The sequence below is a fragment of the Marasmius oreades genome, chromosome 4, assembly GCF_018924745.1.
Source record: "Marasmius oreades isolate 03SP1 chromosome 4, whole genome shotgun sequence".
Taxonomy (NCBI): domain Eukaryota; kingdom Fungi; phylum Basidiomycota; class Agaricomycetes; order Agaricales; family Marasmiaceae; genus Marasmius; species Marasmius oreades.
The window spans coordinates 2,773,863-2,789,843 of NC_057326.1; the positions used below are offsets into that span (position 1 = coordinate 2,773,863).

Genomic DNA, 15,981 nt, shown 5'->3' on the forward strand with positions numbered 1-15,981 from the left:
CCGAAGTATGAAGTTTACTGCGGTAACAGGTCTGCTGAGTCGGGAATCAGACGTGGGTCAATGAATAGTGACAACTACAACATAGGCTCTCCAAACTGCCCAGTGTGCCCAGGTATCAAGGGGCTACCGGCTAACCACCGCAGTGGCCCGGAGTGATGATATTTCGAACAAAGATTATCGATCAGACCTCTAATAACGCATAGTCAGGATAGATAAATACAGCATGGACCTCAACGGGATCTGCCGGAACCACAGCTCAAGACTCAACTGAACAAGATCAAGAACAAATACGTCCGAGTTAAGCGTCTCCCCAGTCCCCCCACTCTTGGCGGGGCTTCCTCACCACGAAAGTTGGAAACGCGTTGGCCTCCGATTGCGTATACGGTCCCTGCGCAATCCTCACCCAGCAACGTTCGATAATTATTCAGACCATGTGCTCCCCTTTACCTCAAAAACATCCTGCTTGTTTCCCAAACATCAGATGAAATCAGTCTCGATTGTCCGATATGTTTTGCGGCTAAGAACCGAATTCTCAGCTAACCCAAGATGCTTCTCTTCTATCCAAGCACAAATGTTTAAAATCTAATCTAGTGAGCTGGGGGGTTTAAGAGGGGGGGCGTGGCGGCCGAGGAGAGCGGTAAGTTCAGCTATTTTCTCAAGACTTGATCGGGGGAAACATACTTACCCACTTACCTGATGACATGTGGCTGAGATTCCAGTTGAAGCTTTAGGCACAATCAGAACTTCGTTGATCAACATTTACGAGGATGTGGATACTGGTGGCAAAGATCATCCCAATATTTGTGATGGACTATGTTCACTTTTGGCTCGGATGAATTAAATTACATGTCTCTTTCCAATTGCTTTCCGGAGACAAGTGATAATAGAACTTTGCGTGATTCGTTCACCAAGCTGTTTGGCCACCATCCACACGAATACTATTATAAACGAGCGTTAACGGTGTATATGCGGAGGTGATGTCAGATTGTGGAATCACTCACTCGCTGCCCGTGCAAAAGGTCGAGGCGTCGCTCGCCAACCAAAGAGCAGCACCGCGGAGCTCATCCGGCCTTCCAATCCGCCCTGATGGATTCTGCCCCTTCCAATCTGTCCATAGTTCAGGATTTGAATCCAGGAAGTCTCGAGTCATGCTGGGTATTGGCATTCATTCATGAGCAAAAACCGTCGTGACCATTAAGATCCAAGAGGCGTACTTTGTGAGAATATATCCGGGGCTCAAGGCATTAACGCGAATACCTTTGGGAGCGAGCTCACATGCCATAGAACGAGCCATCTGGAGCACGGCAGACTTGCTTGTATTATAAGCCACCCATGATCGCCTCTGAAAAGGAAGAAGGTTCAGGGATGGTAAGCGATGAGGTATATATCCGAATGATACGCACAGGATTCGTTATGGTTCCACTCATACTAGCTGTCATGATAATGCTCCCAGGTATTCCCAGGCGTTCCATGTGCCTTCCAACGGCCTGAGCAGTAAAGAGTACGCCATTGACGTTCACGTTCATTACCTGTTCGAGTACGCAAAATGAGACAAAGGCCTTCATTAATCCAGAAGAAAGACGAGAGCACAACCTTCTGAAACTCCTCAGCCGGATACTCGAGGCAATTATATTCCTGCAAGATCCCCGCATTGGCGAAACAAACATCGATTCTGTTCTCTTTCGCAACGATATCATCCACTATCTTCCACATCGCTTTCTGGTCCGTCACGTCCCCATGAAGATAGCTCAATGAAGGTCCTTTAGAATCCTTGCCGCCCTCTGGAGCCGGAAGTTGACCGACATGCTTTTGTACCGTCAACCAATCTTTTCCAGGTTCGGTAGGCTTATCAAGGCAGTAAACGACCGCTCCAGCTTCTGCAAATGCTAACGCAATTTCCAATCCGATTCCACGTCCGCCACCAGTCACGAGAGCCACTCTTCCGGTAAGGGAAAAGAGAGAAGAGATGGAGGATCTTGTTGAGCCTGCAAGTACGGCTGCTACACCTTGAAACGATTCAGGAGAAGACATCGAAGGATTCCGTGCCTGAGGACAAGTACAAAGCGTTTATATACTGTTCCCAGTAAGGAGGAAAGTCGGAAGGAAACATAATGTCTTGTGAGAGATGGAGAGAATCATGGGAGAGGTCAACGGACCGGCTACTGCCAACTGGCGACAGTTTCTGGTCTCCGGTTCCGACCTCCGACTCCCACTCTCACCATGACTCTCAGTCTCGAAACCCTTTGGCCTGTTCATCTTGATGCTTTGGACTCCAGTTAACTCAGCAAAGTGCGTCTCGGTCTTCCGAACCTCATATCTTTCTCTGGCTTTCAACATTGGCTTTTGGGTCTACGAGTCGACCGGGTCCATAGCTGAAATCAAGACATATTTTCGTCGCCATTCAAGTCACAGCGAATGAAACCTTCTGCGTTCAAGCTGACCACCTCTTTTGGCATGCCGCACCTCGAGTGACATCCGATCGTGTACATTCGTTCAAATCGCACACGGGATCCCTGTAGTATAAAAGAGAGAGGATGCAGCTAGACCAGCTTGAAGACCCAGACCACGAGACTGGCCCCCGAATCATGGTCGATATCATCGACGACAAATCTGGAATACTGTATAGCTGCTGAGAGTAAGTATCAGTTTGTTTCTTGCCGTCCGTCGGCTCGCCCAAGTTATGTAATCTATCTCTTGTGTTGCGTCACACAAACCAATGTTGACAGACTCGCATGGTAAACTACTCTACGCCAGGACCCAGTGCCCCAGGTCCTCGAGGGGCTAAGCGAAAGCTCACCTCGTCGCCTCGAGAGGCGCTCAACATCAACACGTGGCCGCAGATCCTCGATGACGCTCGTGACGAACTGGTGAACAAGTACAAATGCATTCCCGAAAAGTCTGTGGCAGAGTTTCTCTCTGACCATGTTCCCCACGTCCCCACGACAGTTCTCGAAGACGTTATGACCCAGTTGAAGAAGAGCATCAAGCTGCCTAAGGAGAGAAACACGAGAGCTGGCGATGTTCGAAATTGTACCCCGCTCCTCCCGGATGGAACCGTTTACGGTTATAAGACATCACCAGCGACACCAGCGAAACAGGGCGTGCAGGAAGCTCGAGCGTTCCGTAACCTTTTCGATCTCATCACTGCTATTCTTGAACTCGCAGCTCAAATCAATGGGCGCGCTTGGGTTGCCCATAGTTCCAAGCAAGAGCACCTTCCCGACGAGAGGCCAAACTCTTCACACCCTGACTCATATTTCTACCTGATTCCGAAGCTCCTGGAAGAGGTGGGATGGGAACAGCTTCTTTGCATTGGCGAGGTAAAGAAGAAAAAGACTGAGCAGGACGCGTTGGACGTAGGTGACTTTGGTCCTTCTGATTTTCTGCGTGCCTGATTGGTTGTCGTTGCAGAACTGGGTCAAGATTGTTTGGGGAATGCACCATATTATGCGGAACGACCCGTGCCGGCTCTTCACGTTCGGGTATACTATGGAAGACGACCAAGCGAGGCTTTGGTATCATTCCCGGTCGAGTGTTTTTGTATCAAAGTCGTTTAATTGGATTGAGGTGAGTTGTCGTAATTGTTAACCCAGCATATACTCAAGGCTCTGTGGTTCGTTGATCCAGGACCCAAAACCATTCATCACGTTCATTCTTGCGTTGGTATTGGCCAACCACCACTCTCCGGTTGGCCCGGACTCTGGGGCACCAGTTCCCCCACGCGCTCAGACAAATGAGCTCCCTACTCTGTACGAACAACACTCCGATTACCTGGAGCGAATCGGTATTGATCCCACGATGAAGAGAGTGGTGGTGGGAGACAGCATTCAGTACGAAATCACTGTGAAGGGGCTGGTCGACGGGAAGGAAGGAATACAGACGTTGGTTTTCGTCACAAAGGAAGTCCTGTGCGATTTCAAAGTCGACAAGGGAACAGGCCGTGCCACCCGCGTTTGGCTGGTCTACGACAAGGATAGCAACGAGTCCATCGCATCCGTCTTGAAGGATGTGTGGCTGGAAGACGGAGCCATGGTAGAAGGGGATAGCCTCACAACTCTCGCGAATCTGGTCGAGGTCGACGAGCGCCAGCATTCCGTTCCAGTGAAAGAATGGTACCGTGATCATTTCTTGCACATGCATACCCACGAGAAACTCGGACAGAATGTGCTCGGTGTACGCGGGAAGCATAGTTATATTCGCCTTCTCCCCGATCCGTCCGCCTCCAAATCGCCTGCCACTGGGACCATCCACCACGGCTCTAAAAGGGTGAAACCCCGTGGCGGCCCGTTTACGGTTTCGCTCCCCCAGGGCAAGTACGAGTTTGACAAGCCAGATCGCTTTCACTACAGGATCGTATTTCGGGGTGCGATGGAACCATTGGAATCTGTTCGTTGTCGGAGGGCATGCTCCAAGGTAGTCATCGGGATCTTCCGAGGTTTGTTCCGGTATCTCTCCGTTCGTTCATTTTCACCTATTAGCCTTTGTTCTCAGCGTGTTGGGTACTATGGGTTTACGGAAAGGTTCATCGCGATGTGAGCACTTGGAACGCCTTTTTGGATCCCAGTTCACCAACTGGGCGGCTCGGAGACTTTGACTACCTTGTTGAGTATGCTGGAACTGGGACGGGCAGGAGGACCGGAACTGTAAGTGATGCGGGCCTTTATGCAATTAACATTCACTAAAACATCACGACACACAGGGCACCCCTCTCTTCCGGTCAGTGGAGGTTGAAGCACAGACGTACCTGCATGCACAACTAGACTGGGATAACATTTATTCCAACTCCCTGAACAAGCCGTCTATTTTCACACACAATCTTCTGCATGACCTCGAATCCGTCTTCTGGGTCAGCTTATGGACTGTCGTCTACTTCGTCGACACCGATCAGAGAGATAGCGATGCTAGCCAGGGCAATCATGAGGAGGCCACCCAGGTCGACGAGGAACGACTAATGCTCTACGACGGGATCTTCCCGGACGGCGGACCAGGTAGTGTGCAGCAAGCCCGCCGCCGCTTTATCGGTGTGTATGAAATGGAAGGCCACAACCGACGCCTGGAACTACGGGAATATGCAAATCACATGCCCGAGAAAACTCGTGAATTGATTGAGTTCCACTTCGAGAGGCTCCGTCGTGCGCTTGTATCTTACTTTCGGGAAGTGGAGAAGGACATGGTTCCCAGTACCTTAATCCCTTTCGAGAATCCTGCATTCGAAGGCGCGCTTAACACGCTGGGGGAACTACTGGAAGAAGTTAGCTCCAAATTGGGTGATTCCGAGTATCCGGTTTCGCCACTCTGGGAACACCAGTTCGTGCTCGAACGCGAGCTTGCGCTGTTGGCAGACCCTGAAGACGCCCTCGCACAGGCCGCCGTTTCCTCACGACCCTCCAAAAAGGTAAAGAACCCCTTGAAAATGCGGCGGCGGCGAAAGTAAATGAATGTCACGATGAAGAGCTGGTTGCGCAGATGAAAACGGTGTCTTCGAGCAGTTTGTGGGAGTTTTCTTGGTGTTACCTGTCCAGTTTTGGTATGATTCCATGTACCTGTATTCAACTTGGTGTAATAATGCAAGTCCGAGTTCATTACTAGCAAACAAACATAAAGGACAAAAACATATAACCCTATATAGCGTAGCATACAAAAGAGATCGAACCACCACAAACCAAAGCCAACGATATCAAAGAACAGGTGCTTGGGTGTAAAGGTAGTCGGAAATAAAAGAAACGGAGACGGGGTAGCAAAAGACAGACGACATAATAGACATCAATCAATGTTTTTTTTCAAAAAACCCAACGTGTGCACTCTCAGAAGGACAAGAAGGGGAAAAAATCCCTCATCAACAATCGACCCAAAAGAATCACGGTAGAACCGATCGCCCCAACATCCCCTTAGCTCCCCCCCCCAATGGTGAACTATGTTACAAAAAGGTCAAGTCCGACTCTTCTAATTATGTGTTCTCATTCCCCTTCTCCTTCTTTTCAAGCCTGCTCAAACCTCCAAGCCTGATGGCTCCCTTCCCATTGACCCCATAGCGTTACAGGGGTTCCATTGTTGGAATTTCCATGGTCAGAGAGATCGATATTCATTGCGGTGTGCCATCCTGGTACGTAGATTCTATCCAAGTGACCATTTGTGAGCGAGGGGGAAAGTCGGCGCGGTCATAATGGACACACCTTTGAAGACTTTGATCATTTTTATCGGGCCAGATATCCCATTCGACAGCCTGATTAACCGCGGTGAGGGGTAGACCTTCGCGGACTTCACCGTTGTAACCGAGGTATTGGCCTTTGTCGTTTCGGAAGGTCCAATGAGACCCGTTGTTTTCGACAGTCCACTGTGGAAGGAGGATGAATTGCAAGGCAAGATCCAAAATCACCGCACATTAGACGCACCCTTTGGTTCCCACCGCCGTGGGGTTGGTATCCATTGACTGTACAAGTCGAAATTGAGATGTGGCATAGGAGTGAAAGACATAAAAACGTACTGGCACCACTCTCGGCAGCGTCTAGCGCTGTTCCAGATTTGGCGTTGATGATGTGGTAGACTCGACCTGATTCGGGGGCCATTCTCGGTTTGGATGTACATGGTCTCGCTGCATCCTCTCTTTATATACTCGTTTCGGACACTGCCGGTCTCACTAGGCTGCCTATGATGCAAGGGATCCCGTGTGCGATCGATCTCGAACGGGCGTGCTCGATGACTCACTATGGTACGAAATGGAAGAAGGCCTCGTGGTTGAAAGGACAAGTGACAAGAATTTTCGATTTTGGGGTGAAAGCCAAGCTAGGCGGCCACCCTGAAGTGAGTCATTATCGACAGCTTCCATTGATACTGTAGGGGGCAATCGATGACCATGAACTGGGAACGATAATCGATCAACAAGTGTCTCACATGCTGGCCATGGGATGTATCTTCTATTGATTGCAATCAGGACAGCTGTACAGGAAAGCTCAGATGTGTAGTGAAGGCTTTCTGTTGGGATGAATAGGCAACGACGAGAATTCAGCCGACCGGAGTGCAAGAGTGCAAGAAGTCCTGCATTGTGAGCAGCCCAACAGCAGCGGTGAAGGGTGGCGTATCGTATTGATTGCGGGCCCTGCAAAATTGGGCTGACGCATCAGCTATTGACTCAATACTCCAAAAGATCAAATCATCAAAGCGGATGCTAGGTTCGTTACTACCACCGGCAAAGAAAGGTGCTTTATTGGACGAGATTCGTGGATCGAGTCGTAAACTCACCTCGCTATGTTTATGTTTCTCATGCTTCTCATGTGAACAACCTTGCCGAATACACCGTGGTCGCATTAGCGATAAAGATCATCTAGCGGATCATAGTAGGCATTATAGAGGCTTCGGCGGTAGTCAACTTTGTGTTGCTGACAAGAAGGCACATAGGCAGGCATTCTGGATAGAATCAAGAGCGCGCTACTCACTGTAAGAAGAGACTTTCCAAGAGGAAGCGGAGAATGTCATCACGTGGCTGTTCCTCCTCTTCCTTCATCATGGCAACCTGGCACTTGGAGGCTCAACTTTCGAGAGCTCCCTGGAGACACAGTTCTACAGGAAGACATATACCCTGTACCCCCATCCCATCGCAAGGCCTATTGGAATCAGAATCACGGAACTTACACTTGAACTCCGGCACTTTCAGATGCTTCTCAGATTCAAAGATATAATTCATCATGTCAAATATTGCGTGTCTCGATTAGATTTGGTTTCTCTAAAGCTTTGGGCATGAAATGACGCTGTTCGTGAGGGTGGAGTGTGACCGCAGAGACTCGACGTGGGTCAGAGGTGTATACGTTGCTTCAAATCACTGATCCTGATTCTGTAGGCAAATCCAGAGACTCCTGCACCGGTACTCCCCCTGAGCGGGGTGAACCTAACGTGTTGACTGCGGAAGCAGATGAAGTCGCGCGATGGAGCTCATTGGCCGCGCATTGGGAAAATCGAGTCGTGTTTGTGTTTCGACATCTCGAACCGTCACAAAAGTTCCCATGGATACTCGGATGATACAGCAGTCCGCCTTTTACGTGGATAGCCCTGAGATAGAAGAGCTCGCAATGATGATGAACACCACCGTCCACTGTCTTGGTTCATGATGGTCTTGCAGCCAGTCGAGTACACAGTTTTCGACCGACCTCATCTCCAAAGTGACGACCGCGAGGCAAACCACGGGTAGAAAGGTTTACCAGCTGGTGCCTGTAGAATCTCGGTTCCCAACGACCTGAACTTTGGAAAGGCTCGCCAACCGTCAAATCGTCATCACAATGCCTTCGGCATCCTACCCCAGCACCGAACCCCTGCATTCGGTAGTCAACTTCCCATGTTTGGTTTTAGGCTGGCCAATCATCCTCGAGCCCTTGCACAGCTGAGGGTTTAGTTGTTGATAGAACAAGAGTCTAAAACCAGAGTTGTCTTCACTCTTTGCCCCTCTTCCACCTATCATCGAAAACTGAACCATGTCCCCTGGAAATGACCTTCTCCCACACAATATAACGCTTTCGTCCCAAACCGCTACAATCATGTACAGTCCCTATCGGGACGGCGATTGCCAGACCGGGTGGAACGTCTCCTACACATACGGCGTTCAAGATCATGGGTACGGTATTCCACAGGGAATAGGGACGGACTACCATCGAACTTACCATGGCGGAGCCTCCCTTCAATTTAACTGGACTGGAACCGCCGTATACTTATACGGCAACGCCTCTATGAACACGTACTCGATCGTCGTTGATGGTACAAACGAAGTGGTTACATTCGACGTTCCACAAGGAGGACTGTTAGGAAAAAAGGAAGGATTGGACTACGGAGATCATACCGCGAAGCTGACCGTGCATGGCAACGGGACAAAAGAAGTAGCTTTCCAATACGCGCAGGTCACAGTCGGACTTGGATATGGGTAACAGTGACCTTGACTCCTCGTCTGGATTCGATCACTCACCAGCGCCATTCAGATCCAAAATCCAAAACACTACCATCAACGCCGTCGACGAAAAATCTTCCAACAACCTCACGGTAGCGGATTTTTTTCACTACAAAGGCCCGGTTGACGGCTGGAGTGTGGAAGACCTCGCCAAAGGCAACAGCTCACCCGTGGACAATTTCCCCAAAATCTTCCGTCCCAATGGAAGCATTACCAATCTCCCCCACCAGATGATCACCAGTGATGGCGGTGATGTTGTTTCCTTCAAGATCACCAACGCTTCTGCTTTCATTGTATGGGGAACTGTCAATCAAAATCATGGATCGAAATCTGTGAAGTTTACAGGTCCAAACGTAACCAAATGGACGATATTGGAGGATTCTTCTTCCGCGTTGGATTTTTGGCAGATTCTGTATTGGGAAAGTGGTTTGGATAGGAACGAGACATATACGGTTTCGGTTATGAATAGGAATAATTCAAAGTTGGCGTTTAGTGCTGTTAAGATTATTGATGGGTATGTTATACATAACTCGGTTTTTGATTTTCAATCACTGACCTGTCGACTCTCTTTTTCAGCGGAGCTCGAATATCAACAATATCAGGACTATCAACCGGACTCAAAGCCGGGGTGATAGCTGCGATAGACGTGAGCAAACTCGGATTCATTCTGGTTACCGTTTTTCTAACAGTTCCTTGTGATTCAATCATCTAGATTGGTAGCATGGGTTTCCTCGCGTTATTGGCCATTATAGGTCTCGTCTACTGGCGACGTCACACCAAAGCCAATAGACCACCGCTTTTACATCGCCTTAGAATTAGCATATCGGATCTTGGACCCATCGAGTTTGCCCCTGTCACCTCAATTCATAGCAATACATCGAGTAATCGGAGTTCTCGTGCTAGTAGAGTCTCCGACAAGCGCTATAGTACGGATAGTGGATAATCATAGGTATCTTTATCGTCCCGGCAGCCACCTCTAAGTATAGCTTAATTATCTCTAAAACTAATCCCAACAAGTACCGTAGTCGAGAAGATATATGAAATGTAGCGTAGTAAGTAGCGACATCAGGCAGTAGTACCATGTAACAGGCTATGTACTTGGGAACGATAGATTCATATTCCTTGAACTCTGGCACTCCGTACTATTATTTTCAACGTCGTCTCGACTGGTCTGTTAGAAGAACAAATCTATCAAGTGTTACTAGGCTCGACCCGAGTAAGTTTTGGGAATTGAACTTGCTGTACTGATTCGCTGAATTAGTTAAACTCCAGTAGGTTGGCCGCGCTCTATCGCGACTCGGAAGATTTTTGTATACGGGAGACTATGACAGAACACGGCGACTCTTTTTTTTCGCGACTAGCAGTGAGCTTCAAAAAAACACTAACTCGGAAATCCAAGCGTAATACATTCAGAAGATTATGGTACAGGTAACTAGTACCTAAATGTCGTCCCAAACAGCGGTTAATACAACTACACAGCTCGACCACCGCTGTCTCTGATCATCATCATGCTTTCAAACCATGTTATTGCTCGCCATTTTGTTGTCGAGGCTATCCCTCTCCGTGAACTGCGAGACATTGACAGAGACCGCAGTTGTCCTTGGTTGCAAACCATAATGCTCTGACCCTGTTCCAGCCATCGGCACTCTGGAGTTGCTAGGGCGGGTACTCTTCTGTATGGATGAATAGATCTGTTCTGATTCGGACACCAGGGTCACTCGGAGGATGATGAGGGTGAAGACTATCCCGATGAGCGGGGAGGTCTGCAGCGTAGAACAGGTAAGTGACAGGTACATCGAATCTCAGGACTTGGACTCACGAGATCAAGGACAGTGTACTGTCCATTCGAACCCAGGGTGTACGAGATCAACAACGATAGGACGGAGGCAGAGTACAGCGCAGCGGACTCCGTCACGATAATGATCGCCTTGAGCGAGACGTTCACTCGAGATAAGTGCACCTTGGATAGACCGGCGATTGCTCTCTGCACGGAGATTATCCTGGTCACGATCAACGCTGCGGAAGAGTTTTTAGCCACCCAACATAAACGGTGAGTCGTTTCCCCTCACCCGTACAAATGACATTCGTTGAGAACGTTAGCGCGATGAAACTCGTAACCCACGGGACGATATCCGGGAGGAACACTTGGGCGCCAGGTGCGGCTTTAGAGAACTCGTACGTTGCCCCATATCCGGATACTGTGTTATGACAATGTAAATCGATCGATGTTTGTCTCTGGTGCAACGGAGGCTACAAACTCACATCCCGTCCCACAGAGCATCATGGCAGGTACCAAGCCCATGTACCATCGACCCCAGACAACGTAACAGCGGTATATCTTAAATGAACCTTGTTCAATTGACATGTCGATTAATAAAGCAAATTTAGGTAACTCACCATGAATCCATCACCGACCAACGTGAGGGTCACGTATATGGCCGTCTTCGCTGCTTGAAGAGGGTTAGACAAGTCGAGATAATATACCAAAGATCCAGGAGTCCCGTCTGGGAGCTGTCGGGCATCGACGAAAGCAGACTTGGCACGGATGACATCCAGTATCAAGTGCTAGAGGGCCATCAATACATGTACTATCCAATCCGGAATCGAGAAGCAACCTACCACTGTGGAGAGCACCCACATCGTCATGAGGGTCGAAAACAGTTTGTAGTTGACTACTTGACGTTTCGTGAAGATTGCCCATATCGCAGCTACGAAGAGGACACAGAAGGAACCTAGAACGGGACCAAAGACAGAGTTGATCACTTGTCTCGTTACCGAGAAATAATACTGGATCGGTGCCTACCATAGAGAAGACTTTCGAGCACGAGTGCCAAGAACTGTCGATTCAGGGTAGGGTCAGAGGAAGTTGGAAGGTAAATACGCAAATCACTCACATTGGCCTCCGGTAAACCGATTCCAGACTCGCTCGCAGCCATTGTTCAGCGAAGGATTAGGATTATCGATTTTACCGCACTCCTGTACGTTCAGGCTCACCGTGAGGGTAGCCTGTAGGACGAAACCAATGTAATGCAACTAGGTACCCCGATTCAGCTATATATATGTGCCTTGTTAATTTTCTCCAGTTCCTTGCTTCCACATTCATCCGGCGGGCGCGGTTGCTGTTATGACCGAACGACAAGGGCGCCGGACAGTTGAGCCAGTTCGTTAAAATTTTAGAAATTTGAACACCTAAAACCAGAAATACCCGCTTCCTCCGCATTCACATTGACAGCGAAACCATCAATGTCCGTTGCGTGATTAATTCACATGAAGTCCTGTGATTTATTACATCAGGGAGTCAGACAAATTGCAGAATTGTATAGGGATGGTAAGAATACAAATATCCCTCTAATGGATTCAATCGGCCTTCCATAGTATCGCCACGACGCCACCGTCACAATCATAGTTTGCCTTTTTCTGTTGTCAGTTTCCTTGCCTGCTCGCGGAGGTCACGTCTCAGGAGTTTCCCGCTGGGAGTTTTAGGGATGCTTTCTATGAACTCCACACGCGCTAGATGTTTGAAACGGGCTTTATTTACGGCGACATGCTAGAGACGTGATAGCATCAGTCGAAATTTCAGGAGAGGGGAGGTCCATTGTGGAATCACCTGGAGGATTTCCTGTTTTACCTTCTGGCTCTCACCCTTGCTGATCATATCTTTGGCAAGCTGAGAGGGAACAACGTATGCTAGCGGGAGCTCGCCGCTATACGTATCAGGTATAGGAACCACACAGACATCGTCCGCAAACGGGTTGTCGAGAATAGTACCCTCGAGTTCGGCGGGGGCTACCTGGAATCCTCGAACCTAAGGTCGATCAATGTTGAGGTAATGATTCGTTGTATGCAACCCATGTCAGAGACGTGCCTTGATCATTTCCTGTGAATGGAACATTAACATCGGTCCTCTGAAGCACCGTAACTAAGAATATCCCTTACCTTGACCCTATCCACGACTACAATATTCCCAGCACCATCGATTCTCACAATGTCCCCCGACCGGATCCAGCTAGTGATGGGAGTGAGATATTTCTGAATATGCGCACCCCCTGTACATCGGACTCACCCGTCGTCCAAGAAGGTCTCTTTGGTGCTATCAGAACAGTTGATGGGTCATGATCGCTCTCAGGTCAGAAACGGGACCACTGGCCACTCACGCAGCTTCATTATCCAAGTATCCAGAAGCAGAGGCAATGGTCCTGATGAGAAGCTCTCCCTCTTCATTGGGCGCAGCAGGTGACCCATCGGGCTTGATAACTTTTCCTGTTACTCCTGGTATGAGCGTTCCACCATACGGATTCTTCTTGTCGCCGATCGGGCACATTGAGGCGACACCAGTGACTTCGGTCGAGCCTGTAAAACGATTCGGAAGGTTCAGCTCGGTTGCCAGAGAACATGCGCATGGGGATTTCGCTGACCGTATGCCTGTCCAATATGTGCATGGGGGAGTAAGGCTGAGAGCTGTTCGTACAGCTCCGCTAATGATATTGGTCCGTTAGATCTTATGCAAATAACTTGAACTTCAAAGTACGTTACCCGGAAGAGCCGAGGCGGCGCAAAGCACGACACGCACACCGGATAGGTCATAGTTCTTCACAATGGGATCCTTGCAGAGAAGGACTACTTGTGGAGGAACTATCATCAAATGAGTGATTCGATGCCGGACAATACTTGACAGCATCTTCGCAAAGTTGAACTTTGGTGCAATGACTACGGACATCTATGGAGGATGAGAGGATACTTAGAGAGGACGCAACGCGCTGTGAACCTACCCCTGCGAATATGTTGAAATGGAGCTATATAGCGCTCAGTCAAGGTGGGGTCGCATTCGTGAGGAATGAAGTCTGCTCACAATGAGGTCAAGACCATAGATATCTGCATCGACCTTGTTAATGCAGCGTATTCGCAAGATAGACAGGCACTCACGATAGAGAGGCAAGACAGCAAAACAGCTGTCTCCTACCCTATAACGTTTTTCGGGCCATTGGGTGTAATCCAGGTGTACTTTGTTGTGAGCGGCCACAAGGAGAACATTCGCGATCACAGCGTAATGGGATATCTTCACGACCTGGCGATTCCGGTCAACAGAGCATTTTTTTCCCCTCCAGAGTGAGATTACCTTGGGAGGACCAGTAGTTCCGCTGGAAGTAGTCAGGAATGCGATTTGTTTTCTGTTATCACCCGGCTTCAGCTTGAATTCCCTCGGAGGTGGTAGCGATCGACCCTCTTCAAGCAATTGGGGGATTGAGACCCGGTTACCCTTGTCAATGGTAACAATTCGATCAAGTGGTATTCCAACTTGCTGAGCGGCTTTCTCTACAGTCGGTAGCACGTCCGAGTGCGTAATCACGACGGAAGCCTTCACGGCTCGAAGGTGCGTGGTCAGCTCGGGAACGGTGAAACCAGGATTTATTGGCCTGTTGAGTCTGTTTCAGATTGGGAAGGCATCGAAGAAAGCACCAATGCCATACGATACAATGCCCAAGAGCTGTTGAATTGCCCAGATGCATATGGGGTAATCTTGCTCGACTCTCAGTATCCAAAAATCACGGTGGAAGTACACCCTACGCACCTATGTGATTTCCACTAAACAACACCACTGAAATGACCCTCAGCCCACGTAAACCTCTCAATGGCGCATATCCCGAACTCACCAACGTCATCGGATTCTGAGGCTCAGAGTAAGACGCGCTTTGAGATGATCAAGTATGGTACTCACTCAGCAAAAAGCGTTTCTGCAAGGCACTCGACAACGCGAGTGACCTCTCTTTCAGCTAAAGATGGTGGTCCAATTAGTACAACTCGAGCAGCAGCAGATGAAGAACACTGTACCTCGCTTTCTCCGTACCGAAGGCCAGATTCGTCGTCAATCAACCAGGGAATGTTTTTAGGACGGGATGGTCGTAGATAGTGCGTTCCAAAGATGAATTGGGGCAGGGTAACGTCGTCTGGGATGTGAGGTATGTCGTTGGCGGTCATGGCTTGTGACTTCAATTCCAGGTCCTATTGAGACGAGCAGTTGCTGCAAGTTGAGTTATGACGAGCAAGTTATATACATACTTACGCGGCTCTACCGGACTCAGCATCACGCATCAAAGGTCCAGTAAGGCCTACCCTACATAAGCTTACTGACATAAATGTCTATTCTTGCAAGAGAACAAGTCACCGTTGGAAAATCCAGCCCACCCAGCAAACGCCATCTTCCCGCGTTCCGCGGCGGGTCAAGCTACAGCCCAACCTACACTTCTCTTGCATAGACAGCAACTCACGACAGTACGAAGTTGGACGAACTGGTTCACCTCAGATGGCGGCTTCCCACACCGGTAGCGTTGCCGCACACAGGAAGAAATGGTGCAACCACTGGCATCATTCATGCTTCCCGCTCAAAATTTAGATCCCATCCATATCCTCGGAGTATGTACTCACTCTGGTTGTCAATATATTTTTGGTTCCATCTTGATAATAGGTAGTCGTGGTGGAAGGGGAGTGGAGGAGACGCGCTTGTTACCACGTAAAGTTGCAACTCTCAAACAAGTCGCAACTCTGGTGCCAGCGGCGGTTCCCAAAATCTGTAGTCTAGGCAATTCGGGACGATTGGATGGGTTCCCAGTGTTTGTGAGTAATTGACAGATGACAGCTCTAACATCAGCTTCATTTGGACAGACTGTAGACAGCCCCATGTTAGCCTAGTTTCGCTGATAACACTCGATAAGTCCACTGTATGTGTTTAGCTTCCAGCAGGCACCTCTCAGCCAGACCGAGTTAGAGCGCTAATGCGCTATTTAGGGAGATTTTTTTTTCTAATTTTTCAATTGGAATGCGAGGGTCGTGTATCCGTTATCAGCAAAACACAACCACCTCGCGAGGACAAGACCGTGGAACTGGAGCTACAACTTATCTTCTTCGTGTCCCGATTTCGATGTTGCCTAGCCGCGGTCCCACCGCCATCCACAGCAGGGTGGCTGAGATTGAGCGGTTTTCATTTTTGGGTGTACCAGTCCGTTGATCGACTTTTCGATCTTTCTAAACTTCCCCATGCGTTTGTGAACCTTCCG

General features: G+C 49.1%; 6 protein-coding genes across 6 annotated transcripts; 2 read left to right on the forward strand and 4 right to left on the reverse strand.

The window, feature by feature from the left end:
- Positions 1 to 629: 629 nt before the first annotated feature.
- E1B28_007704 (uncharacterized protein) lies at positions 630 to 2,164 on the reverse strand. The gene is made up of 5 exons (XM_043152469.1): positions 1,594 to 2,164; positions 1,404 to 1,529; positions 1,215 to 1,342; positions 1,002 to 1,151; positions 630 to 938 (listed from the first exon to the last, which is right to left on the reverse strand). Exons 1-5 carry the CDS (start codon positions 2,029 to 2,031, stop codon positions 905 to 907), a joined length of 876 nt encoding a protein of 291 aa, XP_043010555.1. The 5' UTR covers positions 2,032 to 2,164; the 3' UTR covers positions 630 to 904.
- A 568-nt stretch (positions 2,165 to 2,732) lies between these two features.
- On the forward strand, positions 2,733 to 5,434 carry E1B28_007705 (uncharacterized protein; the record flags this gene model as incomplete). Its single annotated transcript, XM_043152470.1, has 5 exons — positions 2,733 to 3,356; positions 3,412 to 3,567; positions 3,628 to 4,435; positions 4,492 to 4,643; positions 4,700 to 5,434. 5 exons carry the CDS (start codon positions 2,733 to 2,735, stop codon positions 5,432 to 5,434), a joined length of 2,475 nt encoding a protein of 824 aa, XP_043010556.1.
- A 544-nt stretch (positions 5,435 to 5,978) lies between these two features.
- On the reverse strand, positions 5,979 to 6,566 carry E1B28_007706 (uncharacterized protein; the record flags this gene model as incomplete). Its single annotated transcript, XM_043152471.1, has 4 exons — positions 5,979 to 6,114; positions 6,174 to 6,334; positions 6,393 to 6,430; positions 6,485 to 6,566. 4 exons carry the CDS (start codon positions 6,564 to 6,566, stop codon positions 5,979 to 5,981), a joined length of 417 nt encoding a protein of 138 aa, XP_043010557.1.
- Positions 6,567 to 8,462: 1,896 nt separating this feature from the next.
- Positions 8,463 to 9,872, forward strand: E1B28_007707 (uncharacterized protein; the record flags this gene model as incomplete). The annotated part of the gene is made up of 4 exons (XM_043152472.1): positions 8,463 to 8,905; positions 8,961 to 9,443; positions 9,506 to 9,575; positions 9,642 to 9,872. The coding sequence occupies 4 exons, from the start codon at positions 8,463 to 8,465 to the stop codon at positions 9,870 to 9,872; spliced, it is 1,227 nt and encodes a 408-aa protein (XP_043010558.1).
- A 571-nt stretch (positions 9,873 to 10,443) lies between these two features.
- E1B28_007708 (uncharacterized protein) lies at positions 10,444 to 11,865 on the reverse strand (the record flags this gene model as incomplete). The annotated part of the gene is made up of 8 exons (XM_043152473.1): positions 10,444 to 10,692; positions 10,749 to 10,945; positions 10,999 to 11,127; positions 11,192 to 11,267; positions 11,327 to 11,494; positions 11,549 to 11,661; positions 11,733 to 11,766; positions 11,824 to 11,865. The coding sequence occupies 8 exons, from the start codon at positions 11,863 to 11,865 to the stop codon at positions 10,444 to 10,446; spliced, it is 1,008 nt and encodes a 335-aa protein (XP_043010559.1).
- Positions 11,866 to 12,782: 917 nt separating this feature from the next.
- Positions 12,783 to 14,905, reverse strand: E1B28_007709 (uncharacterized protein; the record flags this gene model as incomplete). The annotated part of the gene is made up of 14 exons (XM_043152474.1): positions 12,783 to 12,806; positions 12,866 to 12,935; positions 12,993 to 13,019; positions 13,084 to 13,279; positions 13,345 to 13,404; positions 13,463 to 13,646; positions 13,699 to 13,722; positions 13,779 to 13,994; positions 14,046 to 14,343; positions 14,398 to 14,446; positions 14,499 to 14,525; positions 14,581 to 14,595; positions 14,646 to 14,700; positions 14,759 to 14,905. 14 exons carry the CDS (start codon positions 14,903 to 14,905, stop codon positions 12,783 to 12,785), a joined length of 1,392 nt encoding a protein of 463 aa, XP_043010560.1.
- Positions 14,906 to 15,981: the final 1,076 nt, after the last annotated feature.

Bases quoted from the DNA above. Each gene is read 5' to 3' on its own strand.
- E1B28_007704 (XM_043152469.1), bottom strand. From the start codon at position 2,031: ATGTCTTCTCCTGAATCGTTTCAAGGTGTAGCAGCCGTACTTGCAGGC. The intron at 1,152-1,214 runs GTACGCCTCTTG...GCCAATACCCAG, and splicing joins CCCGGATATATTCTCACAAA to CATGACTCGAGACTTCCTGG. The intron at 939-1,001 runs GTGAGTGATTCC...CGTTTATAATAG, and splicing joins ACCTTTTGCACGGGCAGCGA to TATTCGTGTGGATGGTGGCC.